Raw genomic sequence first — 26,565 nt, 5'->3', positions numbered from 1 at the left:
GCCACAGTGTTCCACGGTATTGATTAGGTGTGAGACTTGATTAATAACAGCTTTTAATTTTTAAAGACTTTTGTTGAAGCTGAAAGGATGTCTGCTGTCAGGTGCTGTCTTTCACACTCAGTTGCTCTGGAAATCATGGAACGTTGTTCACATTTCATGGCTGCAATATACACGTTCTGTCACAAGATCCCGGTTGTTATTCAGAATAATGTTTTTTAAACAGTTTCGGTGTTTAAGTGACTTAGCAAAAGAGAAAAAGTGCTTGAAACTGTCCTTGAAAACGAAGTTTTCAGAGACGGGTTACGCATGGGCTTAGGCTGGGGTTGTTGGGTTTGTTGTTTTTTTGTTTTTTTTTTGCGCCATTCACATTATACACCTGCATTTAGTTTAGGTTGTGAAATTTTTCTTGAGTGTCAGTTACAGGGTATTTCAATAGCATCTTGACAACCACCTTTAAGCACAAGTACTTTCCTGTAAGCCTGAAAGAAATCAGGAGATCGAGAAATACGGACTTAAGAAGTGCAATACAATGTGAAATAAAAGCATGAGCCAATTTTATTTTTGAAAAGAAAAATAGCAAAGACTAATATGATAACATGAATGAGAAGGTGGCAAACGTTGTCATCTAAAAGGAGTCTAGTACGGTATATTAACAATACATTGCTGCACGAATAGTCCTAGTTGTAATGAGTGCAAATTCGGTTGAATTTTATAATATCACTCCAATCATAATTGTTCTGAAGTTCATAAAATAGCACTTGATCCAGCATGTCCTATTTTGCTTAATTGTGCACACAATGTGTACGCAAGATGTAGGATATTTCTCATGCTTTTAATTCTCTAATTTAGTTCGTCAAATGAATACAATAATGCCAATTCAATGTGCACTTCTGTAAAGAAAGTTTAAAGAATAAGCTGACCTAGCACTCAATTTATTGAGTTCTTTTACAAATTAAGCCTGTTGTTATATCTGAGGTCTGGATAACAATATGTCCAATTTCAGGGTTAACTCTTCACTACACACACTTTATTCAACCTTTTGGGTTGAGGTTTTGGGTTTGTTTGTTTTTTTTTGGTTTTGCTTTTTAGTCCCTTCCTGTCAGTGGAACAGCAAAGTGGGCACATTAATTCTACCCTTTTTTCAATAATTCTGCATGGACTCACGTCTGCTGCACATGCACTCTGTTATTAGTAGTTTGACATACTGCTGTATACATAAAGTCAGAGTAGTATCCCCCCACAGTTTTTAGGTTAGTGAAACTGAATTCTCATAAGAAACTCAAAGACAAAATGTACTTTGTGTCCCAGCTTGACATACAGCAGTGGAGTCAGTCATGTGGTTTGTATGAAAGCTGGCCATACGTACTGAGAGCAGCTTTGACAGACAGAGGCGCCGATTCCTGCGACTCCTCACTGAGACCCAGCTCATTGATGGCCTGCACACGGAACACATACGTCTCACCTGTTTTAAGGCCATGAACGACAAACCTGAAACACAAGCAGCACTGCTTAGGTTTAAATCCAAAACGGCTTCCTAACAGGTGGGAAGTACGTTTTTATGTGTCTGTTCTTTATTTGGGTCTTTGTTTCACCCAACACTTTTCCAAACACTACATTTACATATATATATATATATATATATATATATATATATATATATATATATATATATATATATAAATATAAAGTCATAATGTGACCCTTTTGGGGTTTTTTTGCAGAAAACAGAGCTCAGAGTTGATTGAAATTCCTAACGAATCAAAATTTTAACAGCAAAACGAGACCTGATCCCCAATCACTGTAATCTATCTGTTGCTACTTACACTTTGCATATTTATCAAAGCAGTTTATATTGTGCCAGCTAGCTATTAGCAAGTTATTGTCATGCTATCTGACATTTGAGAGATTAGGATTAAAGCTGTTCTTAGTTACCTTAGCTAATGTTTGCTACATTCCTCGGTTCCTTGGTGAAAAGGGCACTAATTAGGTGTGTTCAAAGTGATCTCAAGCGGACCTCTTTTACTTTTGTGAATATTTCTTCTACTTTTAGTCAGTTTAGGAGGGTGTACCTTTCTGCTTAATCTTGAGTGAAGAAGTTCATCTTTGACTAGAGATACCGCTATCAGACCGAAACATGCTCATGAAAGCTCCAAAAACTTCTCACACAAAGAAGTCTGCCAGCTTGGGATTTTTTTTTTTTTTTTTTGCTAGACATTTCTATATGCTGTACAGCAAGTACAATTGCACACACACACACACACACACACACACACACACACACACACACATGAAAACATACACATTATATTAGAGGACATACTCTGTTTTCTTGTGTGGCTTGTGGTTAGCAGAGATCCAGTTCTTTGATCCTTTAACACACAAGTCAATATAATAGCCAATGAGGTTATTGGGCTCCTTTGGAGGGGCCCACTGGATCAGAACAGATGTATCGGTTTCTCTTGTTGCCACAACCTGACCAGGAGCTGAAGGAACACCTGGAGAAACAGATAACCTCATTACAGTGATCATCCACTGCTGATTAAACTTCCAGATGACTTTCAGAGCATGCATTTGTTACGGCTTATAGCACCATTGGCAATTTAATTACTATTCTCCTGATCTAGCCTTGAATCAACCTCCAGTTTTTTGCTCACACTTCAGGCAGTGGTGTAGCGGGGGGGCTGGCGGGGGGGCTGGCGGGTGGGGTTTGTCCAGGTTAGTCTCTAATGCTTATTTGGGGATGGTTAGCATACACTAATACCACATCTGATAATGTACACGTTAAATAACATTAAAAACATCAAAGGAATGTGTCCTTTAGTTTGTTTAATCACATTTATTTATATATTTATTTATTATTGTCTGCTATGATAAGAAACAGGATTAACCAATCCGAATCATACTAACACACAACCCACCCACCCACCCCCCACCCCCCACCCCCCAATTCCTAGCATTTTATTTGAATCATTTTCAGTAGAACTACGAGAAAGGTATTTTATGGCAATGTTATTAATACAACAAGATTGGGTAGCTTTAATGATTTAAAAACAAACGTGTTCCCAGAATGCATGATTGTGTTGTACTTAATATAATATAATATAATTTTTTACAGATCTTTATTTAGTAACAATTTGTTTCTTACCACGCAGTTCTTGAGTTTTGATGGGTACAGTAGGCTTGGAGGGCTCACTGGTGCCATACATGTTGGCTGAGAGTATGCGGAACAGGTACTCTTTCCCTTCAGCCAGGTTGAAGACGGCGTAGCGCGGTGAACGCACTGGCACTTGAGTGTTCACCCTCTGCCAGGAGTTACTGCCAACCAGAGTCTAAGCCGTTGAAAAGCACTCCATTACTTCACCCAGCCGTGTCAGCTGACAATCAAGGAACTCTTACACTAATTCCAGTCTCTCAATTCACAAATTAAAATAGATGCTTAATTACAGCTGTCCTTAAAGCGTTAACATCAGCAGTGAAAGTGATTTGATAGGGGCCTGTAGTGAGCTTTGTAGAGTAGAGAGTAAGATTAAAATCCAGTCTGTGGTTTTTATCACTCTTTGCCAACAACGGCTTCCATCCAGAGATTAAACCAATCCATCAAAAAGCACTCCATTACTTCACACAGCAATGCCAGCTAACAATCGAGAAATGCTCACACTAAAGTGGGAGCTCTTCATTTACGTGCACAAACGGATGGCTAATTGTAAGTAAAAGTGTGAAAGTGATATGGACTCTGAGAGCGTCAAAAGGGTTAGCTTTCCGACACTGAGGTGTACCAACCTTCTCAATGTAGTACCACATGGGGGCCCTGCCGTTGTACACCGGGGGGGTCCAGCTGAGCACAACATATGTTCGATCAGTCTCAGAGGCGTAGACATTGGATGGAGCTCCAGGAGCTGTTCCCTCAGCTACAGCCAAATCACATCAAACAGAATTACTGCCTGCACCAAACAGCGCGTTTCACTTTCAATCCTTTTCTCACCCACAAACACGCATGTATAAACACCTCTCGAAAACATCTCAATGTCATCCGTTCTGCTTTCAAAAGATAAGACAGCACCATTAAAATGAGTGCATCATGTGCAATATTGGTGTAAACACCCAAGAACACACGCTCCTGACACCAGTTGATGTGTTCATTCCAGTTTCAAAAAGCACCACAGATGGTCAGACACTCCTTTCCTGATGGAATTCTCATCAAAAAGTAATCAGCACCTCTTGAATGTGAGACAATTATGGCCTGTATAATTACATTTTTTTTTTTTTTTTTTTTTTTGCAACAACAGCAACAAAAAAATATAAAACCATGAGAGGAATAGTGAAACTCAAACAAAAGGTGATAAACCAAGGTTTAATTGTACGTACAATAAATAATACGCGTAGAGATGATCAGAAGCAACCCAAACAAACGAAATAAGACCGAACAAAATAATGAGTTTCCTCATTTTTGGGTCTCAACATCTAGATTTAGGAAAAAATTTTCATTATTTTAGCAATCCTTGTCTAAAATATATTTGAATATCCTCTTTGAACCTGTTTTTAAAAAAAAAAAAATAAATTTTAAACTGTTAAAACACAATATTACTATTAAATTAACTGCTATTGACTCAGCTAGTACAGCCCTCTATTCATTATGTATTATTGCTACCTTTAACATATATTAGTGAACTGATTATTATGTCAACAGTGTCAGAACTCAAAATGTGTCTACATATAAACTGACCAATCACTTTATTAAGAACAGCTGTACATCTGCTCAATCATGCAAAATTGGAAAAAATATCCGTTTCAGTGAGTCTATGTCCACTGTAATAATAATATAATAATAAACTTTATTTCATAAAGCGCCTTTAAAAGGAGCTTCTCAAAGCGCTGTAGCCTCAGAGTCCTGTTCTTGGCTTACAAGAGTGGAACATGATGTCATCGTCTGCTGTTGTAGCCCATCCGCTCCCAGGTTTGGCGTGTTGTGCATTCTGAGATGCTTTTCTGCTCAACACGGATGTAAACAGTGGTTATTTGAGTTACCATAGCCTACCTATCAGCGCAAACCAGTCTGATCATTCTCCTCTGATCTGATCTCTCTCAACAACAAAGTGTTGATTTCTGCACCATTCTCTGTGTGAATATCCCAGGAGATCAGCAGTTTCTGAAATGCTCAAACCAACTCATCAGGCATCAACAAGCAGTTTCTCCTCATTCTCTGAACATGATGAACATTCATCTGCCACATGATTGGATGATTGCATGAGTGAGCAGGTGTACGGGTGTTTCTAATAAAGAGCTCGGGTGAATATACACTACCTTCAAGGTCATCGTGATAGGTAATGATGTCGAGTTTTCCACCGAGTCTTGTAGCTGTTAAAACAAAAAAAACAAGAGAAATCCAAAAATCCGACACACAAAGGTGAATGATGTTATTTATAATGAAGGATTTGGCTGATTTTTACCATGAAGTCTCTCAAACTCAGTAGGATCCACTGCAGCAATGGGTTCGGACATTCTGGAAGGTCTGCTGATGCCATGGGCGTTAACAGCACGCACGCGAAAGTAATAGGCGTGACCCTCAAACAGGCCTGACACGGGGTACTTACAGATCTTAATGGGTGAGTCATTACACTGTACCCAGTCCTCTGTTCCGACCTCACATCTGTCATGGAGTTCAAGCAAAGGCCATAAAATGGACAAGGACAGGAAATTATTTCCAAGCATTCATTATCTCGCCATACAATTAAAAAGACAGTGAAAATTACAGCCTATTATTAAGACAAATAGTGCTTACTCAAAATGGACCAAAACTCTTTTTTCTTCTTCTTTTCTTTTCTTTTCCTTTTTTTTTTTTTTTTGCTCTTTTAAGAAAAAAAAAATCTGCTACATTTCCAATGATATGTTCACTATCATTATGTAAATACACTGCTGACAGTGATGTTTGGAGTCCTCAGAGGTCTATGCCTGATATTTAGGTTTAATAAAAAATTGCCCCATTTCCAAAACACGTGGCGTTTTCTATCATATAGGTTGATGACGCAAACAAATCTGTTCCTGAATGACGTATGATTAGTGCAGGGTCTGATTACACAAAACATATGCTTTCTAAGAAGGTCTTATTTGAAGATCTGGCTTGCTGTTTATAGCTTAACCAACTTGAAATTCGGAAAATCCTTTAGAATAAATAAAAATACAAAAACCTCACTGGTCTGTGCTGGTTTATAAACCAAACTAAATAACGGGAATAAAATCTTCTTCTTCTGTTATACTATGTACACTATAGTACACATAGTTCAAGAACATTTCTATGCCAAATAATACCTTCATTTTAAAGCAAAATGTAAGACACTGGCACTGGCACCATCTCAGAATTTTAAGGGTTAAAGTTGCGATAAAAAAAATTCTCCATCCATTTTTGAAAATGAATAATTAAAATGACTAAACATTAGGAATCCCTAAACCACTAATATCATTTTATAAATGTGAATGATGAGATCCCCTCAGTGCCTCCCCACACACTGGCAATCAGCAGAAATTACTGTAGTTAAGTTAGTTAGCCATGAGAGCAATCAGACATGTCAGCCCGCTCAGTCACCTATCAACAAAATATCCAATGATGGGGCCCTCAGTGGTGGTGTTGGGCGGCTTCCAGGACACAATGACGTAATCCCTGTTCGCGTCATGGATTTTAATGTCCATGGGGGCTCCAGGGGCCAGAGGAACTGGAGGGGGACCATCTGTAAAAGAATCACGACTCTGTGAAATGCTCAAGAAGACCTGCTCTCGTTACCTTCATAACATTAATATAGTAAGCAAAATGATGGCATGATTTAATGTAATTAAGTAACTCCAGTGTACTTCGGTAACAAATATATAAAAAGTTCAGCATAGTATACAGTAAAGTTTACAGAGGAACATGATTTTTTTTTTTAAAGTCTTTTAGATGTCCTTCTGACCTACATAATCATAGTCATATAAAGCAAACAACAACCACACTTGTTGTGGATTCTTGTTTGTTTGGAATGGAGATAAGAGATAAGATTGAAAACCCCTGACAGTGCAAAAATGTAGGCACCCTACATGTATTACATACATTTTGTATTACTGTATAATCCTTATTTCAGTGTTTCACACTTACTGCACTAGTGTGTCAGTAGAAAAGGTTTACAATTTTTTTTTCAAGCAGTTTTAAATAATAATCCAAGGTTCTGATAAAACATCATCAAGGTTGTTTGCGATTTTACCTGCATAAAAAAAAAAAAATCTTAGCAAGTGACTATATCTTGAATATGGGCAAATTCATCAGATATTTCTTATTATGAGATTATTATAAATCAAATCTAAGATTATTAGGCTGATTTTTAGATGCTTTTACTCATTGCAGGATTGAAATTTCTTTTTCTATTGGCAAATAATTTTGCATCTTTCTAAAAATATAAAAATAGATGATTTAATAATTTTTTTTTAATGATCTGCCAATCGAATAAGGCGATTTCAAGCTAGTAAAAATAGGTAGAAATAGGATGAATTATCTCAGTTTGGTTTATTGTAAGCTTAGAAAAGGGAATACAAGATGAATGTGACTATGTGTAAGATATTTACACTTGCTAAGATTTTTTTGTTTGTTTTTTGTTTGTTTTTTTGTAGTGCGGAAGAACTGTGGAATGTTTTTCACCAAGGCTGGAACAACTTTCTACACTGTTCAACATAGTGAGTTCTCTGATTCTCAGGAATGTTTCATTTCATTCTTTTCAAAAGGCATCTTCGCTTCATGGAATTTCTTGCCCCTGAGACCTTCATACAGTACTGTGTTTAAAACCTATAGCAAGAACTTTATGTCAGCTTTAAGGTTAAATTTGTTTGTTTTCTCATAATGCAAGTTAGAAGGAACTTTTATTGTCCCCTTCATTGAGCTCAGAGATTTTTACCTTCCACATAGATGTAAGCCTTGTGCACCGCATCTCCTCCTTTGGTCACCATGCGCAGGGTATAAAGACCCTCATCGTCCTTGGCGAGGTGAGTCAGTGTGAGCTTAGCGACACCTCCCCCAGACTCCATTTTCACCCACTTCGACTCCTTCAAAAGGTGCTCTATAGGTTTTAAAAGACGCAGCTCAGCATGGTATATCTTTTTTTCCCCTCAGTCTAAATGAAAAACAAGCCTTCCTTTCGACTATGTCAGTGATGTGCAACAAAAGTGTAATTGAATTATGTTTTTAAGAACAGCAGGTGAGGAGCTGATACTGTGACTTACTGTACCAAATGGAGAAATATTTCAAGGTCTGTGTCACATATGTGTCATGACTTATCAAGAAATTAATACATTAATAAAGTATATATAAAAGCTCACATGTTGTAAGTGTATGAATGTACTGTATGTTATGGATTGAAGGAAGAACAGTTATACCTTTAACCCCTTAAATTTACATCACATTATTCATCTTAAAGCATATTACTAAGTAAATACAGTTAGACTAACTGCATGAAGTATGTATTTAACCCTTCACTGCATGATGTTTCCATATCCAACAGTTAATTTATCTCCAATATTTTGATAAGCATTGATACAAAACTACTATTTTCCTATGTAACTGGAAAAAGAGGGATTTAACTTTGACACAACCAAAAAAAAAAGCCATTTGACATGACCAGGAAATACTGTTTACACTTCCTTTTCTGCAATCATATGGCATGGTGAAGGACATCATTGTATTTTTTTGTAAATTTGTATTACTTTTTCAATATTTAGGCAAAACTACATAAAGGAGAAAACTATATAAAAATTATTTTTGTCGTTTAAACAAGTTTATTAAATAATTCTAAAACAATTCTCTTTATTTCTAAGTATTTGTGGACTGTGTTGTAGGCAGCATGTTGTAGGTTTTATGTTTCGTACCATCTCTGTACCACTGGGCTTCAGGTTGCAGATTGGCAAGATTGGGGCTTATAGTCATCTTACAGGACAGAGTCACACAGTCGCCCTCTTTACCAAACTTCACATCGAACGTCTCCAGAAAGGTGATGTTGATCTTTGTGTATTTAATCTCGGGTAAAATTCCATCTAAAAGAAAACAATAAAAAGCATTTTTTTTTTTTATTTCAGATATTTATATAGATAAAATTATAGAATAAAGATACTGGTAATATAAATGTAACCACATTTGGGCTCAAAACAAATATACATATATCTTATGTAAAGGGTAAAACACAACAGAGCATGATTTTTTTTATAGGAAATTAAGAAATTAATCCTAAAGTGGATTATTTTCCTATCCTAAAGTGTTTTATTCCTCTTATACCACAGCAATTTGTCAACAGTTACATCCATCTATCCATTTTTTGCACTGCTTACCCTACACAGGGTCGCAGCAGAGCCTAGAGCCTGTCCCAAGGAGAACCTGGGGCACAAAGCGTGGGACACCCTGGACGGGGTGCCAACCCATCGCAGGGCACAATTGCACACACATTCGCGGCCATTCACACACTATGGACAATTTGTAAATGAGAGTCAGCCTACAGCGCAAGGCTTAAGACTGGAGGAGAAACGCGGAGTACCCAGAGGAAACCCCCGAAGCGCAGGGAGAACATGCAAACTCCACCCACACAGGGCGGAGGCGGGATTTGAACCTCTCACCCCAAAAGTGCGAGGCAAATATGCTAACCACTAAGTCACCGTGCCCCCAACAATCACATATTTTTCACTTATTAATAAATGACAGGTTGTGCTTTTTAACCATCTATAGTTACATTTTAATGTTTGAGAACATCCCCAAAGCAAGTTAGTTCATTAATCATTTATGTTTTGTAGCAGCTATAAACGTTGTTCCCCCTTCACCAGCCTCTTTGTTTCTCTCTCTCGATTTTAGTCACTTATTGACTTTTACAAAGCACTGACACTAGAGATTCCTTCCATAAATGTTAAACATCTCCTTGCAAAGCTTCATCATAGCAATAAGTATATATTTTTCGTCGTTAAATAACCACATTTTTAACGCCATTTATTATTAGCCTTTGTTTGTGTGGAGTCTCCACCGTACGAGTCCCTGTGAATGAGCTGTTACTGTAGAAGCGAAAACGTTAGGAACGAGTGCATTAATATAAACCTAATATTTAAATCGCAGACGGAACTACTGTCAGATCTGTGCTGTTATAGGATTTTAATCCACACCTTCAGTTTTGAGAATTCGACAGCGTTGTGGGATAAGGCACAAATGTAAAACTTGCTAATACATGTTGAACATGAATGTACAGTTAGTGTAACTATATAGACAATAAATGCTTATTGTGGATTAAAAAAAACATAGTGTTACCAAAATAGCTTTAGACTTACATTGATAAGGCATCCAAGAAAAAGGGCAGATTTTCTCTTCATCTTTGGCCCCTATACAATGTGCACAGTAAAGGGTTCCCAATTACTGAAATAGTATAAAACACCATTAATACATTAATAATAATTAATAATTGTTCTAATAAAACCAGGAACTACCAGGAACAATTTTTATTTCACCATTTATTAAACACTCCTATACAGTTTATGCATCATCTAGCCCATAGTTCCCCTCTCCAGACCACCAGAGGGCGCCCTCCGCTGATTAATAAACCCACTTCCCTTGTGTCATTTCCTATGTCCTGTGGTACTGCTATATAAACTGTATAAACTTGAACTCAAAGTCTTGTGGAATGATTCTTTGTGTCTTGTCTTGTCCTGATTTTGTCTTGTGCACTCGTCCCAATAAACCTTGTGCATATGGATCCTTACTCTCCTTAATCCCTGAGTACCACGTTACAGTATATTATATCTTTTTAAACTCATTTTCTCCAAATATTTGTCATTTACAATTATCCTTTTTTTTGTCACAAGGCAGATACGTAGGTGGTTACTGTCCACTTCTGCATACATGAGCTCACAAACATCCAGGATTGGCTGGAAGACCGGGTTACTGCGCATTCATTAATGAGTCATTAATGAGCATTTAAGGTGTAATTTGAGAAATCCTTGCATTAAAAGTCTATAAAAACAAAAAACCCAGAAACAGCTTTAGATGTAGCACACCGCCAGGCCATTACACCTCCATGTCAACAGAAGTCCTCCTTCACTGAATACCAAGGACTGTTCTTCTTCACAACTTCCTGGTTTGTGAGCATGGTTCATGAACACTCTTTGCGAAGTCTTGCCATCTACCTATAAGTTCCGATCCCTGTTATTTCTCTGACTGCTTTGACTTTTGTTGTGGATTATTCTACAGATTACTGTGTTGGATGACAATTATGCAGTTTGGATTGAGTTTTGCAATTGCACATCGATCCTCAACACTTTTCCTCAAAGTCCTTTACGACAGAATTGTAGTCGTTGTACATATCCGATGGAGTAAAAACAGCTGTAGGAGTTTTTGTAGGATTGTTTTATCCTACTGTATGATGGCAGTGTGTTATTCTGATAGCTTGTTTGTTTAAGGCAGTACTCACTCTTGACAATCACTGAAGCCAGAGAGGAGGCCTGGCCGTGAGTGTTAGCGGCAACAGCCGTGTACTGAGCAGTGTCATCAATCCCACACCTGCACAAGGAACACACACACACACACACACACACTGTTGAAGACTGTCCATTTTCTCCCAGGAATCACCCCAAACTTGGATCAATATACAGAATCAATAACAACTTCAATCTCATTCGACTTGTTAATCAAATGATAAACCTGCCAGCGCTGCACAATGTCTGCTTTGATTGGATATACAGCATGGTAATCTCCTAATTGACAATTGGACAGAGCGCAAAAATTCTCCCTAGTGTATAATACATAAGCTGTCTTTGATCCAGTGCTGTGAGGGAAGTAAGTGTTTTAATCTGCGTGCAGTAGAGTGCTGCTTACACACAAGATTAAGAACAGATAACGTTTTTACACGCTGCTTGAGTACTTGAAGTTCTCTAGATACAATCAGCTGGGACGGAAAAGCAAAATAACAGAATTATCTGACTGGCAAGGACGTGGTCAGCAGCGAGGGGTAAATGGCAAATGTACTGAACTGCCAGGAGAGGAAGAGTCATGGTAATGTGACCTTCACCGCAATGCTGCTATTTTAAAAGCGCTCTCATCTCCCTTGCTGCAGCAATATGCTTACTTCTCTGACTGGAAAGTAAAAAAATGTTTTGTTTTGTTTTTTTTGTTAAGAAATTGTTGTTAAGAAATGGTCCTCAGATGTGTAGTATCTATGTAAGAGCTTTGAGAAAGCATTAACCTTGTCCTGAATCTTATTGTGATTTCACAGATTGTTTCAAAGCATCCCAGTTTACAGAAATAAAACGGGAAAAAAAAAAATTCAAAGCTCAGAGGCAAAAAGTGATTTGGAAGTGATGGACTATGTGGACATTATAGTGATATCGATGTAGGGACAGAGAACGTGATCCTGAACTCTTTAAGGCGCTGGTAGGTCGCATGACGCTGAGCTCAGCACTTGGGTATGAACAGCTGAGAGGAGCTCAAGACATGTTAGGGCTTGGACTAAATTGGGATAAAAGCTCGCTCACACACACACACACACACACACACACACACACACACACACACACACACCAGCTTCCTTTTGCGGATGAGTGGAGAGCAGTGTGCAAACAAAATGGATCATATTCACTCAAATCTGTCCAAAATATTTTTTACAGCTTTTACATGCTAAAGAATTCAGTGAGGATCTAATCTTTAACCTGTAATCTTAATCTGAGGCTCTGGTAGGATCATAATTTTCATAAATGTCATTACAGGATTATGATCAACTCTAAACGGAAATGGGTGAAGTGTGCACTATCATGTGAGTGAATCTAAAGATTAAGAAAAATTAAACAATCATCCCTGTGCTCTCTAAGCTTGCAAAGAGATACAAAGAATAAGGAGTATCTCACAATCAGTAAGTCTGTAATTTAAAAAAATTATAGAATTACAGAATTCTATTCAATTCATTGGATATTATTCAAACAATAGATACAACAGCATTTCAACGGATGACGAAATCTACACTAATGCCTTAATTACTTGATGATGTTCAGGCAGTGGATTCCAGCACTGCTTTCCACAAAGTATTTTCCGGAAGAAATGTCGATCAGGATATCATCCTTGAACCTGATGAAATCAGAAAAAAAAAGAGTAAAATCAGGTGATTAATGCCTTTGATGAGGTCGTTCTAGACACCTTCATGTAAATTTCAGTCCACGTTGCTTCATGAGCCTAAATTTCCACTATGCTTTTAGTTTTATATTAAATACGTTCTCTGGCACACTCTAGCCAAGTATTTTGACTACTTTGCAGTTGAATTTGGACATTCTGGGGTCTTAATGTGCGCTGCCAGGATGAATCAGCATGTCAGGTGCAGCTTTTCTTCTTGTGCTTTGAGTACTCTGGAATAAATGGCACACTGACAGGGCCTAGACAGGTGATTGATTTGCGGCATCTTGCCGTAATCCTTATATCCAGTCTTAAGGCGTATTTTAAATTTAGTAATCGATATTAAAACGAATACATTTTTTTTAATGACGTGGATTTTTAAAAAAAAATAAGTATTACGTATTAGAAAGATGATATTTTTGGTCATTTGAAACCAAAACAAGTAACAAGTACAAGTGCGGAAGCCTAGTGGTTAGTCTTTGTAAATATGAAATGAAAAGGTGACTACAGTCCCTGTTTCTCTCACTCACGTTTGACAAGCATGTGAAGGGGTGTTGCGTGCTCATTTACGGAAATATTAATTCTATTGCTAATAACCGAGTTGGATTATATAAAAAGAGATGGTGTTGGTCATTGAGACTTGGTCGAACAGCACATCAGTTGCTAAGGATTGAACAGAAAAGAATGAATTGCGTTTCCCTTTGTATCTTTGCCACGGACTAACCATTGGACTTGCGGGGTGGGGTAGCCTTCCACGGTGCAGAACAGCTTCACAGGAGTGTTTTCAAACACAGTGTGTGACCTGAGCCTCACCAGGAATTTGGGACCCCTGATCATGGATGATTCACGGATGTACTTTTCTGGAATCTTCCTGTGCACCTGTCAGAATGAGAAAGGATTGTTTCATGACCTTGCTATGAGCTTGATCTGGGAATATATATATATATATATATATATATATATATATATATATATATATATATATATACATAGTGTGTGTGTGTGTGTGTGTGTGTGTGTGTGTGGGATTGGGAGTACACATACATAATTTCAAGCCTGAGATTATGGAATATATTGTATAAACCCAAATAAGACCTGTGTTTACTTCCAAGCCAGTGTTAAACACGTTAAACTCTCCACTTAAAGCATATTTTGTGTTAACGATTTTTCAGTTACTAACAATGAAACAAGAGAGACCATACGTAGTTATGTGAATGAGGTATATAAGTCGACGTGTGAGTTTATGGGGTTAAAATACATTTATTAATCTTTTCAAGATGTCATCTGTATAACCAAGTTGTAAGTGAACCTTACCACATTCTGGATATTCTTCTGCGATTTGTATTCATATCTCACTTCTTCGACTTCAGAGCTAAAAACAGAGTCATTCACATCCTTTACAAATGACACAGTTGACTGTACACCAAGACACTTAGGCATCAACAGGCAAACATTTGCAACCATCATCGAATGAATACACTAAAGAGAAATCTATTGTACGGCCAACAGTTGTAAGATTAATGCACACTTTTTGATACCGATTAAAATCATTCACTCCACGCTGTTGTGTTCATTCTTCAGTTCAACAGCGGTTCTGATTATGAAATAGTACGTCACCAAAAACAGGCCATGACTTTCAGCCCAAAAGTCAACTTAATTCTATATCTAATGCCCAGGTTGGTTTTTTTATGAACTGGTCTGTCACTAGATAAAATCATCTGAAAATGAATACCCGAATGCCAAATATTACCTCCAGGATGAAAAATCTGTGCAATATGTGTGTGCAGTAAAGTCACTCCAACAACACCAATTAAATCCCTCCAATTTTTTTTTTTTTTTTTTTTTTGCCAGCATTTTTCCTGCTGACAGAAATGATGAGGGTGGAGATCATTTCTCAAAACCTTCATACAAAATCCACTGTGCTCAGCATCGTACCTGGAGTATTCCTTGACGACGTATCTCGACTGCTTACTGTGATAGTCGTGAGTGAAGTGCTTGCGTCTGGCGACGGCTGCAGCCATGTTCAACTACCAGAAAAGGGCCTATGAAGTGAAACCAGTAATGAAGCCATACACTTTTGCACCCACAACAGATTGAGTAATTTAATCATCTACTAAATGCAATATAAAATTAATTCGAAGCTAATTCGAAGCTATTTTCTGTGATTTAGGTGCTACATCATTGTGGGATATTACAGCATAAAGTCCTGCTCCAAAGAAAAGAGCTTGTGAGTTGGAAGATCAGAGAGGACTAAATTATGGGATGTAGTAGATAAGCAATGCCTTTAGTTAAATAACTAGTTCATGTTCATTAAAGGCTTTATTACAGCCACCGTTATTAGTACATCAGGCCACAGCCACAGATGCTGTGTGTATAAAATGGAGGAATACACATAATTCATTTTGATTTATTTAACAAATTCAGTGATCCATTTAAAATCTTAACCTAATCCATTAAGGTTATTTTATTGCTGATGATAGTATTAACGCTGTTAAAGTTTAACAGTTCACATATTTGGTAAACAGTTTCAATGTTCATTTGGAAATTGTGCACACACAATAGATGCCATTTTGTATGAATGATATTATAATAATCCAAATCAGAGCTCTGAATGCCTGTCAGCAGATAACATTAAGCAATTTTGCCCTTAATGTGCCAAGGACGAAATCAGTAAGATTAGATTTAGATGTGCACAGACATAACGTGTATTTATTTCCACCATATTCATAAGACAAGTTGTATGGACATTTGCTTAAATGTGCAATATACACCCAACCATGCCAAGCATTTTATGGCAGCTGTATTAATTATGGGTAATTCCAAGTGTAAAAGAAAGTATCAAACTATAAGCATGCCTCTGAGCCTGAAATACTAAACATTGCCTTTTCATTTGCAGAATTTTTATTTATTTATTTATTTTTATTTATTTTTTTTACATATGCAACAGCAAAGCACTCCTTGCCTTGACACACCCAAAATGTCAAATCTTTCACAGCTGAGCTGCTAACATACTTGAGGAATTGAATCGTGAACAGAGACATTAAAACTGCACGTAACACAAGACGAGATATATACAGAACGATATGCAGTTGTACAATTCTGCAATTTCCTATTAATGCTACACTTCCTAGGCTCATGCACTAATTCCCCTTTTTTGCATGACATGTATAAATTATGACAGTCATGATCCGTCAGCAGCAAAGCTAAAAATATCAAATAGCTTAATAGGTCCAATCAGGCTATCATATTCCATCACCATCATCATCATTATAATAATGATCATCATCATTATAATAATGATCATCACCGTCATTAGAGTTCATTTAGGCACCCAAGCATAGAAATCATTTCCAAGATGCAGTTTCAGAACACAGCTTCGTGCAATAATCGATTTTTTGTTCTGGTGTAAATAAAGGCCATGTTAAAGGCTTTAAGTATAGAAGCATTAAATGAAGGGCACACTTTACACACTTACCCAGGCAGAGTAGAGAGCAGCGCTTAACACACATACATCAGACTCAACTCGCCTGGGAGTCAGTGGCTGATGAAAACAAAACTCTTCATGCCCCCACATGGACCTCGCCACCTCCCTGTACACCATTTATGGACACGCAACAAGATTATATATAGCATTTAAACTCCTGTCCCACCATCATTTCTTACAGAGAGAGGCTTATGTCTTAAAGGACAGTGTATTGTAATGGCTCGGGATAAGTGTTTCATAGTGTGTAACGATGGATGTGGTGGCTCCAGCAAACAGCTGCTTATTGATCAGTAATGGTCGCTTTGATAGATTGGACTGAGCATTAAGGAATCTGACTAGATATAGAACAATTCAATTATAATTAAATGACTCAAGTTGTTTAATATTTCTTTTGTTTCTATTAGCTTATTTTCACATCCAGTTTTTTTTTTGTTTTGTTTTTTTTTGTTTTTTAAACCAATTCCTTCAACACAAGTGTGCTCCTGCAGTCCTACACTGGTTTCTGAGACGTTTGAGCCGGCCTTGTAAAGACTGTAATACTGTAATGCCGGGCTCTATTTTTAACAGCAGATTAAGTTTACATTCGGGACGACACAGTTTACAGTCAGGACGGTAGCCCTGATGTGAAACATTCCCAGAAACACCCACATAGCCACTGTAGTATATCTGCTGGTGCAGGATTTTAAGACCTAAACAGGAGGACTTATAGTCAGCTCCAGCATTATGGGCATACCTGGGAAATATAGGGCAGTGGTAGCTTAATGGTTAAGGGGTTGGACTACTGATCGGAAAGCATCACTAAGCTGTCACTGCTGGGCCCTTGAGCAAGGCCCTTAACCCTCAACTGCTCAGATGTATAAATGAGATAAATATAAGTCGCTCTGGATATGGGCATTGAAAGATTGATTCAGTGAAGCATTTTGTGTGGATTTGGATGTATGTTTTGGATCATTGTCCTGCTGGACAATCCAAACATTACACGTTTGCAACTTCTTCCCAGCGGTAGACAGATTTTTAGTTAAAATGTCCTGTTACTTCATAGAGTCCATGACACCATGTATCCTAAAACCTTCACAACATCACAGATCCTCCCTTAATTAACAGTGGGGATTAGTTTCTTTTCTGTATTATTGTCCTTCTTTTTATGCCAAACCCATCTTGAGTATTTGTGTACCATCTGAGCTTACAAGTTGATTCCAGTCAAAGTTCCAGTGGTGTCTAGAGAATTCTAGGTGCTTGTGTATGTGGTTAGATGAAAGAAAAGTCTTTCTTCTGCAACACCTTCCAAATAGTTTGGTTTTTATGGAGGTGGTGTATAAAAATGTTGACTTTGGCCTGTGTGTCACTTCATATTTATACCCCAGTGAAACAGAATGAATGAATGAATGCCTTTTATTGTCACTATACACATGTACAATGAAATTAAGAGCCACTCCTTCTTTGTTTCGTGCCAACATGTACATAAAATAGACAAGAAGAATAAACAAGATAAATAAGATAAATAACAAATAAATAAACATCAATCGTCATCAATGATTGTTTAAGGGTTCCTAAACACTCAGGGGAACTTTTATTTATGTATATATTTACATATTATATATATCATATAATATATATTACATATTTATTATATATATATATATATATATATATATATATATATATATATATATATATATATATATCCACAAACAATTGTGAAAATCGTAGATTTATTTGCCCTGGCTTATGAGTCATTCTTGACCCTCCTAACATGACGGCAGGGCAGACGTATTAGCAACAGCGTCTGCAAAAATCGAAGCTCACGTCACGTGAGTGTCTCGTATATCACGTGCTCGGAAGTACACTACAATGTTGCCTGATTGGGAGGTAACCTCTCAATTGGGGCTTGAATTTTTTATTCAGCTGATTTAGTAATCCATCCATCCATTTTCTATAGAGTTTATCCTTTCAGGGAGATTATGCGACACGGACTCGAACCCCCAACCCTGGTGGTGTGAAGCGACCGTCCTAACCACTAATCCACTGTGTGCCCCTGATTTGGTCATATTTTGTATTCATGTATATTACCAGTCCTACAGAATAACATCTCTCTTTAAGGCTGTAATGAATATATATTATAGAATATTAAAAGAAGGAACAAAAGTAACAAATACTATTACATGTTTGAGCAAACTAATTGCTCATAAGCATATATTCCATATGCTTTTTAAACACAATTAAACAACACTGTGTATACATAATAGTTGTTTAATAGTAGGCCTACAATATCATTTTACAGACAGCACGACAGGGTTTCAGTCAAAGCACCTTGATTAAAGTAGATAACTGTGAAATCTGGCAACCCTGTAGACATACTCAGTACTCGGTGTAAACATGTTTAGAATCGGACATTACCCACGAAGGTGAGGTTTTACATTTGGAGAAGTTAAGTAGTGCTTATTCAGCGGGTTTTTTCCCCCCTTCCCGTTGCTTTTTTTTTTATTTGCTGCTGTTTTATGTTTTGCGCTCGTTTATTAAAGACTCAGTCTTGAGCAAGCTCATTTATAGGCAAAGTCACAGCAGTTAGATAAGTCCTGCAGAGAGAAACGGGTAAGTTTGTCTTTGTTCTGACTTCTTTGAGACGTCCATTTTACATTCAGCTTTATTCCTTTTCACTATTTTCCATTTTCAGTTAGCTCTACGTGCTTATTTACATTGTATCAACAGCCAGGTTTCATTCAACAACAACCGATTCGCGGAAGACTCTTTTTGAACAATTCTTTTATTTGATTCAAAAGAGTCGATTCTTAATTAATGAAAGGGTGGCGTTAAATTGACCTCCACGAGGTTTATTATTCTCCTATACCAGCACATCAAGAAGTACTCCAAGAAGTACTCCAAGAAGTTTAACACTTTCTGACCAATCAGATTTGAGAATTCAGCAACACTGGAGTTTTAAGTTATCCATCCATCCATCCATCCATCTTCTATACCGCTTATCCAAGTGAACCTGGAGCCTATCCCAGGGAGCATCGGGTGCAAGGCGGCGTACACCATGGACAGGGTGCCAATCCTTCACAGGGCACAATCACATACACACTCGCACACCCATTCATACACTACGGGCACTTTGGACATGACAATGGACATGCATGTCTTTGGGCTGGGGGAGGAAACTGAAGTACCCGGGGGAAACCCCCGCAGCACGGGGAGAATATGCAAACTCCGCACTCACAGGGCAGCTACGGGAATCGAACCGCCAACCCTGGAGAATGTTTTTACACCATAACCTGATTATTAGCAATTAAACCTCATCATGAGTTGTAAATGTGATCTGTTTTCCAATTGTCGAAAAAAAAATTAACAATTGTTTTTCTTTTCATGTGTGCACTGTGGGTTTTTTTTTTCTTTCCCCTTGACCCGAGGCCGGTCATGTAAAAGCTGTATTTGGACCCAGATCTGCTCCCTGTAACCAATCTCTGATCCAACTATAAACTGTGGCCTGGGATTTGCTTCAAGTAAATTTAGGTGCAGACCACACCACATGTACAGTAAATGTCATCTACTCCTAAATAATGGAGGATAAATTCTCACAAACAAAACCAGAATTCATCCTGGGTGTAGACCCAAGCTGTGCCCAGTTTGAAAAATACAACCAAATATACGCAACATATACCCAAAGCCTAAATATATATTACAACACTGTAGGTCTGATTGATGGTGCATCCTGATAGAGGTCAAAGAAACTTCCAGAAAGTTGTGAAATCAACTGATTCATAATGCTTTTGTGTATGTTCTCATTATTTATTGTTTATGTTTGCTACTTCTGGTTTAAGTCTCTAGGGAAACTAGTCATATAGTTTAATATAGCGTACCAGTAATCATTGTTGGGCATTACTACATCCATAGCCTGTTTGCTCGTTACAAAGTAAAGGATTGTGAAGCATTGAAAAGTCAGAAACGCACTTTGAAGAGAGGTGATTACTTATTGTTTATTGCTTCGTGTTTATTTTACTACTCTTAAAAAAAAAATTTTTAAAAACCCAAGAAAGTTCCAGACTTTCAAACGCTTGCCTCGGGTTGTTTGATGAACCAGCTTTACCTACACAATAATGGCCTTGTACTTTCAACCGAAACTGTAGCTCATTGAGGAAGCTCCATAATTGCATTAACTCATTACTAGTTAAGGACTTTTCAAAGGTTTCAACATTAACCACTGGGTCCCTACTATTATATTTCAGACCAACCTGGGCTAATCGTTGAAGAAGGATGAAGTTACGTGTCATCTTCCTGTGTCTTGGTTATGTCTTCCTGACATTAGCCCATAGAGCTCATAAGTAAGCTTGTATTTTAGAACCAAGCTTACGTCTTTCTTCGTTCATTTGAAATGATTTCAAAGACTGCATTATTGAAGTTGTGAATGTGAAACAGTACTTATTGGTGTTTTGGCCTGGCTGTGTTTATTTCAGGAAGGAATGGACCAAACTCCTCGTGACTCACCACTGGCCACAAACGTTTTGCAGTGTAAGAAACCAAGTGATTTCTTTATGTATCTGTATACATATTTATTGTTCTAGATTTTCTACGCACCGAGACCCTCTCTTATAATGCCACTCATAATAATTTAATATCACAGTAAGTCTGCTAGGTGTTCCCAAATTGTGTCATTGAATTGATCCTGTTCTTGTGTGTCCTGTCATGACATGCACTGCCATGTATATTTCTTCTATTGTGTAGAAGGTCTGCAAGACAAGTTAGTCCCTGTTGTTGCTGCTATAAAGAGTTTGTTTGTTCTGCTGTTATAGAAACTTATCAACACCTTCAGATTTGAGAATTCAACAGTACTGGGGTGTAAACTTCTGTCAAATGCTTCTGTGTTCGTAGATGGAAAAATGCACTGCAAACTTTAGTTACTGGACCCTGCATGGATTATGGTATGTTCAGAGTCCTTCCATTTTTTTGTTTTTTTAAAGATCTCCAAACTGTTCAGTGCGGAATGATAAAATGTGTTTGTGCACAGGCCTGACAGCGGTTCTGAATGTAACGTATCCTGGCATTTCAATGCAACTTTGATTGCGGTAAGTATGGGCGCATGTGTGTGCATGGGTGTGTGTGGTGAATCACAGAATTTTCATACCTACCTCTATGTAGCTTTGGGCACTGCAGCCAAAATTATATAGATATCAGAATAGTTTAAAATATGAACTCTAAAAAGGAGTATTAAAGATGTTATTTACACACGGATCCAAAATACTCACTAGAGGTCGACCGATTTTGCCACCAAGTTTTTCCTGGTTGCAGGAGCTGCCGAGAAGGGTCCGCTGTCATTGTACAGTACGAGAGAGGCTCTGACAAATATTGTTGTGGTGTTTATAGTGATTTTGATTTGATTTCGGATGTCTTTATTTTTGCTAAGTTTTATTTATTTATTTATTTATTTATTTTAAAAGAGTGTTACGTTTTGGTTCAGTTTGGATTTTGTGCGTCCTCGCACATTCAACTGCGTTTATTCCCAGTAAATTTCTTAATATGATTCAACAACTGAGACATAAGCTGAACAAGTTTCACAGACATTTGACGAACAGAAATGGGATAACGAGTCCCTGAACAAAAGGGGGTGTCGATATCAAAAGGAACAGTCAGTATCTGGTGTCTCCACCAGCTGCTTTAAGTACTAAAAGTAGTTTTGTCAGTTCTTGCTTTGAGATATTACCCCACTCTTCCATCAAGGCATTTGCAAGTTCTCCATCACGTCACATGTTTGCACGTAATTTTCGAGGATGATCAGCTGTCCTTCCTGTCTCCCTGTAGCACCATCTTAGGCATTTTACACTGACATTGCAGTTTATTGCTCAATCCTCATGCCTCCCTGCAGCAGGCCTATGGCATGTTCTGGTGTTTTTCAGAGTCAGTACAAAGGTCTCTTTAGTGTCCTAAATTATAGTAACTATGACCTTAATTGCCTACCGCCTGTAAACTATTCGTGTCTCAAGGACTGTTCCACAGGTTCGTGTGCAATAATTATTTATGGTTCATTGAACAAACATGAAAAACATTATTTAAACCCTTTCCAATAAAGATCTGTAAAGCGTATTTAGATTTTACAAAATCTTCTTTAAAATACGTCTCCTGAAAAAGGGCCGTTTCTTTTTTTACTTTATTTATATATAATATGAATATTTATATTAGTTTTGTTTTTTTGTTTTTTTTAAGTACAGTACATTTTCACGGTATAGTCAGTATTGTTTATTTTGTAATGACGTTCAGTAATATTTTAGTTTGAGTGTTGTGTTTTCATTCAGTATCGGTTATCAGCAGGTACTGCTCAACTTACTTATCAATATGAGTAAAATGCACTATTTGTCGATCTCGAATACTCATAGCCACAGTATTACTATTTAATGGTCATAATCATGTAGTCTGTGTTATTGCTGTCAGGATCCTTATAACTAGTTTCAATTTTTCGTCGCCACAGGCTCGCTCAATAGGGATAAATTCATACACTTTAAATCTATATCCTGTGTTTACATGTTTCTGTAAAAGCTGCTTTGAGACAATGTCCATTGTAAAAAGCACTATATAAATAAATAGAACTGAAAAAAAAAAAATACAGAAAGAATCTTTAGAACACCCTCTCACTGTGGAGCCATACTCATAGAATCTTTGCAACTGAGTTGTAGGTCACTTCCACCATTTGTCTACTTTTTGCTTTACAGGACCTGCTACCAGAAATGAAGACATTTTGGCCAGATCTTCTTGAACCAAACTCTACAGCGTTCTGGTATGACCCGTGCCCTTTTTATTTAAATGTTCGTTATTTGCCGTTACGATGACTCCTACGACTTTACAGTTATGCTGTAATGGATTTTCTCTCTGGATATTTAGGAAGCATGAATGGACAAAGCATGGGACATGTGCTGCTCACGCGGAGGCCTTGGACACTCAGCACAAATACTTCAGCAAAGCCCTGGAACTTTACCACAAACTGGACCTCAATGGGTGGGTGAAGGTTTATAGTATTAAAATACAGGGATTTATTATTACATTGTTATTGTAAGCAGACATATATATTATATTTATGCACAGAGTCTTCAGTGTCAGCCCTCTATGGTTCCTGTTAGTACAACATGATTTGAAATAACCGGCTATGAAACACTAACCTCAACCATGTTAGAAGTTATCCTGTGCTTGCCTGATTATGATTTTTATTTATTTTATTTATTTTTTTGCTTTAGCCTTTTAAAGAAGAGCAATATCGTTCCCTCTGAAAACTACTACAAGGTAAGTCACCATGACTTGTATTGTAGTAATAATCATAATAATAATAATAATGTGAAGGGAACTATTTTATCATATAGCTGTCTGTGAAGAGGAGTATGCAAATCATTTATTTAGAACTTTGACCATAAAAACTCAGTAAGCTTTATCAATTATTTAACTGTTATTAATGATTTAAATAACGTCAAATGTAGCTGTTGACTCCATTCATAGCTCAGTGGTTTAGTTACATAAATGGTTTGGGTGCATTTTAATTAAACGCTAGCAGCCCAATGATAAACATGTGTCTCAGGCGCTTTGTTGTTTAACAGTTAGGGGGATTTCAAAGTGATTGTCTATTAGTTTTCAGTAGGGGTGGTGACTTCAGTACGTTTCACTGCCGAGTGTTTTGTTCTTGCATGATTATCGCTTTATATGCTGTGTAAAAAAAAAATGAGGTGAGTGTAGCATGTGAGGAAGCTGCTATTCATTGTTCTCTTTAGTCAGATGACCACATTGTGCCTTTTTGGTTTTTCAACTTCTGTAATAATCAGCTTTAATTCCCTCATGTCATGGGATATCACTGCTGATCTTTTCTTTAGCTAACAGATGTGGAAGGATGCATCAGCAATTCGTATGGTGTGACTCCAAAAATTCAGTGCGTTTCCCACGGACAGGTAGGACTCCGAATGGATCTCGTCCCAAACACTTGTATATAAATCAGCTTACTCAGTATTCTCTACTGATCATTATACTTTTATGCATATTTTTCTGAAATGTCTAAATATTTATTTATTTATTTATTTTTTAATTTATTTTTTAAAAGGAGAGCGAGTTCCAGACCTTGGGCCAGATAGAGATCTGTTTTGACAAGCAGTTTCAGCTTCTCGACTGTGAAAAGCACCCGGAGGAGCTTCAGAGTCGGGACAACCACCCAGGATTCACCGTGTGTGATGCGTCTGTGCCAGTCTACTATCCTCCACTACGAAGCTCGCAACAGACACCACGCTTTCTTTAAGCTGTTGAGGTTTGCAAAAACTTGATGTGGTGTAATTAGATATGATGCAACAGTATTTTTCCCGCTTGTCCTGTTCGTGCCTGTTGAATATGAAACGCTTGAGGGAACAGGGTTTTCTTGACGTCCAGTTTAAAGTGCTAGTTTGGACAAGCCACCGACCACACAGCATATGTGTGACCAGTAGACCTCCATGTATAGGCTATAGGCTAGTAATTCTGCGCATTCAGATTTAGACCACTGGAGGTCACCACTTGCTCTTTTAATAACTCAAGCAGGCTGGAAAGTGATTGTTATGTAATCATAATGTAAAAAAATTTTTATTATGTACTCATTTACCTCCTTTTGCTGTGATACGCTGGGGGTTAATGAAATAATTGTTTTTTTTGTTTGTTTTTTTTTTTTTTTTTTTTTTACCAAATTAAGGACTGAATATGTATCCACTATGAATGAATTTAGATGCATCATTATTGCCAATATTACCAAAATAAACCCTTTAAAAAACAGTTAATTAAACGCTTATGACGATGTTCATTTTGTACACAGTACATTAACATATCAGCAACGGGCATTTCCTTCGTCGGGCCATTTAAGAGGATGCCAAGCATTTGAGCCCCACAGACCATCATTAAGCTCAGAACGTTAATGTTAAACCTTTAACCCACTGTACTATAATACAATCTGGCTTATTATACAAAATAAGCATCATTCCTGGTTATGATTATGATGTTACCTCTTGTTCCAGAGTTGTTTCTTGTGTTTTCTCCCTACTGAAAATAACTGATTGATATTGGAGATTTTTTTTTTTATCTGTATATTTATGTGCATTTCAATACAATTTAATGTATTGAATTAAAATCAAAAAACGAACTTGTTTATTATTGGTGCATTACTTATTCCATGAAACTTGAGATTTGCTTGAGATGTAAGATTTGAATTTATTCAAGGTAAAGTTATCAAGGTTATACTCGGTCCCTTAATAAATAAGGGACCGAGTATAATATTTTTGTCTCGTTCGTTTAATCGGGTTCTTTTTTTTCTCTAGTTTTCGGACTCGTGTGAAACCCCGATGATTTATGCAGAAATTCTAAAGCGTTCACAAACCTTCAAACACCTCTGTAAGTGTTCCTGGGGATGAAGGAAATGAATACGTGCTACCAAAGGGCCTACAAAAAACGTGTGCGAAAGCAGTTTTAGAGTTACAGTTCATTCAGTTACAGTTCGTGTGAACAACTCGGCTCTCTCGGGTTGATTTGCAATTATAGAACTGTTTCAGTTCAGTGTTAATCACAGGTAGTGATTCATCTTGCTCACACAATACCAGTTTTAGCACTCGTTCATTTCTTTTATCCCAGTTTACACCTTATAGTTCTTATGCCTGACGTGTGATCCATAACTGAAGTGGGTCATCCTGGGCTGTTTTTCTTCCTAGAGGTTCCTAGATACCACCTACAGACTATGAAATTATACCAATGAGGGAGATGATAGCCATCACTTTTAAACATTTTTCTTCTTAGCTGTCATTTATAGCACAGAAGAGCATGAAGATCTCAATTTATGTGGGCAAGGATGAAGAGACCCTGGAAGATGGTCAGGAGCTCCTTAGATGTATGTGTGCACGTGCATGTGCACATACAGTATGCACAGCAAGTATTAAATATGGATTTGAGTTTTAATAATATTTAAGCT

At 37.4% G+C, this 26,565-nt stretch overlaps 2 protein-coding genes across 5 annotated transcripts in view; one reads left to right on the top strand and one right to left on the bottom strand.

The window, feature by feature from the left end:
• The window catches only part of myom2b (myomesin 2b), a 34,905-nt gene extending 18,182 nt beyond the window's left edge, over window positions 1-16,723 (bottom strand). Inside the window, exons 1-16 of one of the 2 annotated variants that reach the window (XM_017465017.3) lie at window positions 16,614-16,723; window positions 15,074-15,180; window positions 14,453-14,510; window positions 13,863-14,017; window positions 13,010-13,096; window positions 11,451-11,539; window positions 10,315-10,365; window positions 8,881-9,045; window positions 7,914-8,075; window positions 6,581-6,722; window positions 5,448-5,647; window positions 5,302-5,355; window positions 3,781-3,908; window positions 3,146-3,329; window positions 2,321-2,495; window positions 1,367-1,488 (exon numbers count right to left, since the gene is read on the bottom strand). In XM_017465017.3, coding sequence (XP_017320506.1) covers window positions 1,367-1,488; window positions 2,321-2,495; window positions 3,146-3,329; window positions 3,781-3,908; window positions 5,302-5,355; window positions 5,448-5,647; window positions 6,581-6,722; window positions 7,914-8,075; window positions 8,881-9,045; window positions 10,315-10,365; window positions 11,451-11,539; window positions 13,010-13,096; window positions 13,863-14,017; window positions 14,453-14,510; window positions 15,074-15,159 — 1,858 coding nt within the window. In that variant the 5' untranslated portion in view covers window positions 15,160-15,180; window positions 16,614-16,723. The remainder of the gene's footprint in view (window positions 1-1,366; window positions 1,489-2,320; window positions 2,496-3,145; window positions 3,330-3,780; window positions 3,909-5,301; window positions 5,356-5,447; window positions 5,648-6,580; window positions 6,723-7,913; window positions 8,076-8,880; window positions 9,046-10,314; window positions 10,366-11,450; window positions 11,540-13,009; window positions 13,097-13,862; window positions 14,018-14,452; window positions 14,511-15,073; window positions 15,181-16,613) is intronic. The other variant, XM_017465018.3, reaches the window with a different exon arrangement.
• A 2,254-nt stretch (window positions 16,724-18,977) lies between these two features.
• Window positions 18,978-25,746, top strand: rnaset2 (ribonuclease T2). 3 transcript variants are annotated; one of them, XM_017464799.3, is made up of 11 exons: window positions 18,978-19,214; window positions 20,030-20,132; window positions 20,846-20,941; window positions 21,074-21,128; window positions 21,489-21,538; window positions 21,625-21,682; window positions 23,321-23,385; window positions 23,490-23,603; window positions 23,840-23,885; window positions 24,464-24,538; window positions 24,688-25,746. In XM_017464799.3, the coding sequence occupies exons 3-11, from the start codon at window positions 20,874-20,876 to the stop codon at window positions 24,877-24,879; spliced, it is 723 nt and encodes a 240-aa protein (XP_017320288.1). In that variant the 5' UTR covers window positions 18,978-19,214; window positions 20,030-20,132; window positions 20,846-20,873; the 3' UTR covers window positions 24,880-25,746. The 3 variants fall into 3 exon arrangements, with proteins under 3 accessions (XP_017320288.1, XP_017320287.1, XP_017320289.1); XM_017464798.3 differs by lacking the exon at window positions 20,030-20,132 and having other exon boundaries at window positions 18,979-19,214; XM_017464800.3 differs by lacking the exon at window positions 20,030-20,132 and having other exon boundaries at window positions 18,980-19,027.
• The last annotated feature ends 819 nt before the right edge of the window (window positions 25,747-26,565 follow it).

The sequence above is a fragment of the Ictalurus punctatus genome, chromosome 3, assembly GCF_001660625.3.
Source record: "Ictalurus punctatus breed USDA103 chromosome 3, Coco_2.0, whole genome shotgun sequence".
NCBI classification, from domain to species: Eukaryota; Metazoa; Chordata; class Actinopteri; order Siluriformes; family Ictaluridae; genus Ictalurus; species Ictalurus punctatus.
Note: the sequence above shows the minus strand (reverse complement) of the source record. Positions and strands in the feature narration are given on the sequence as shown.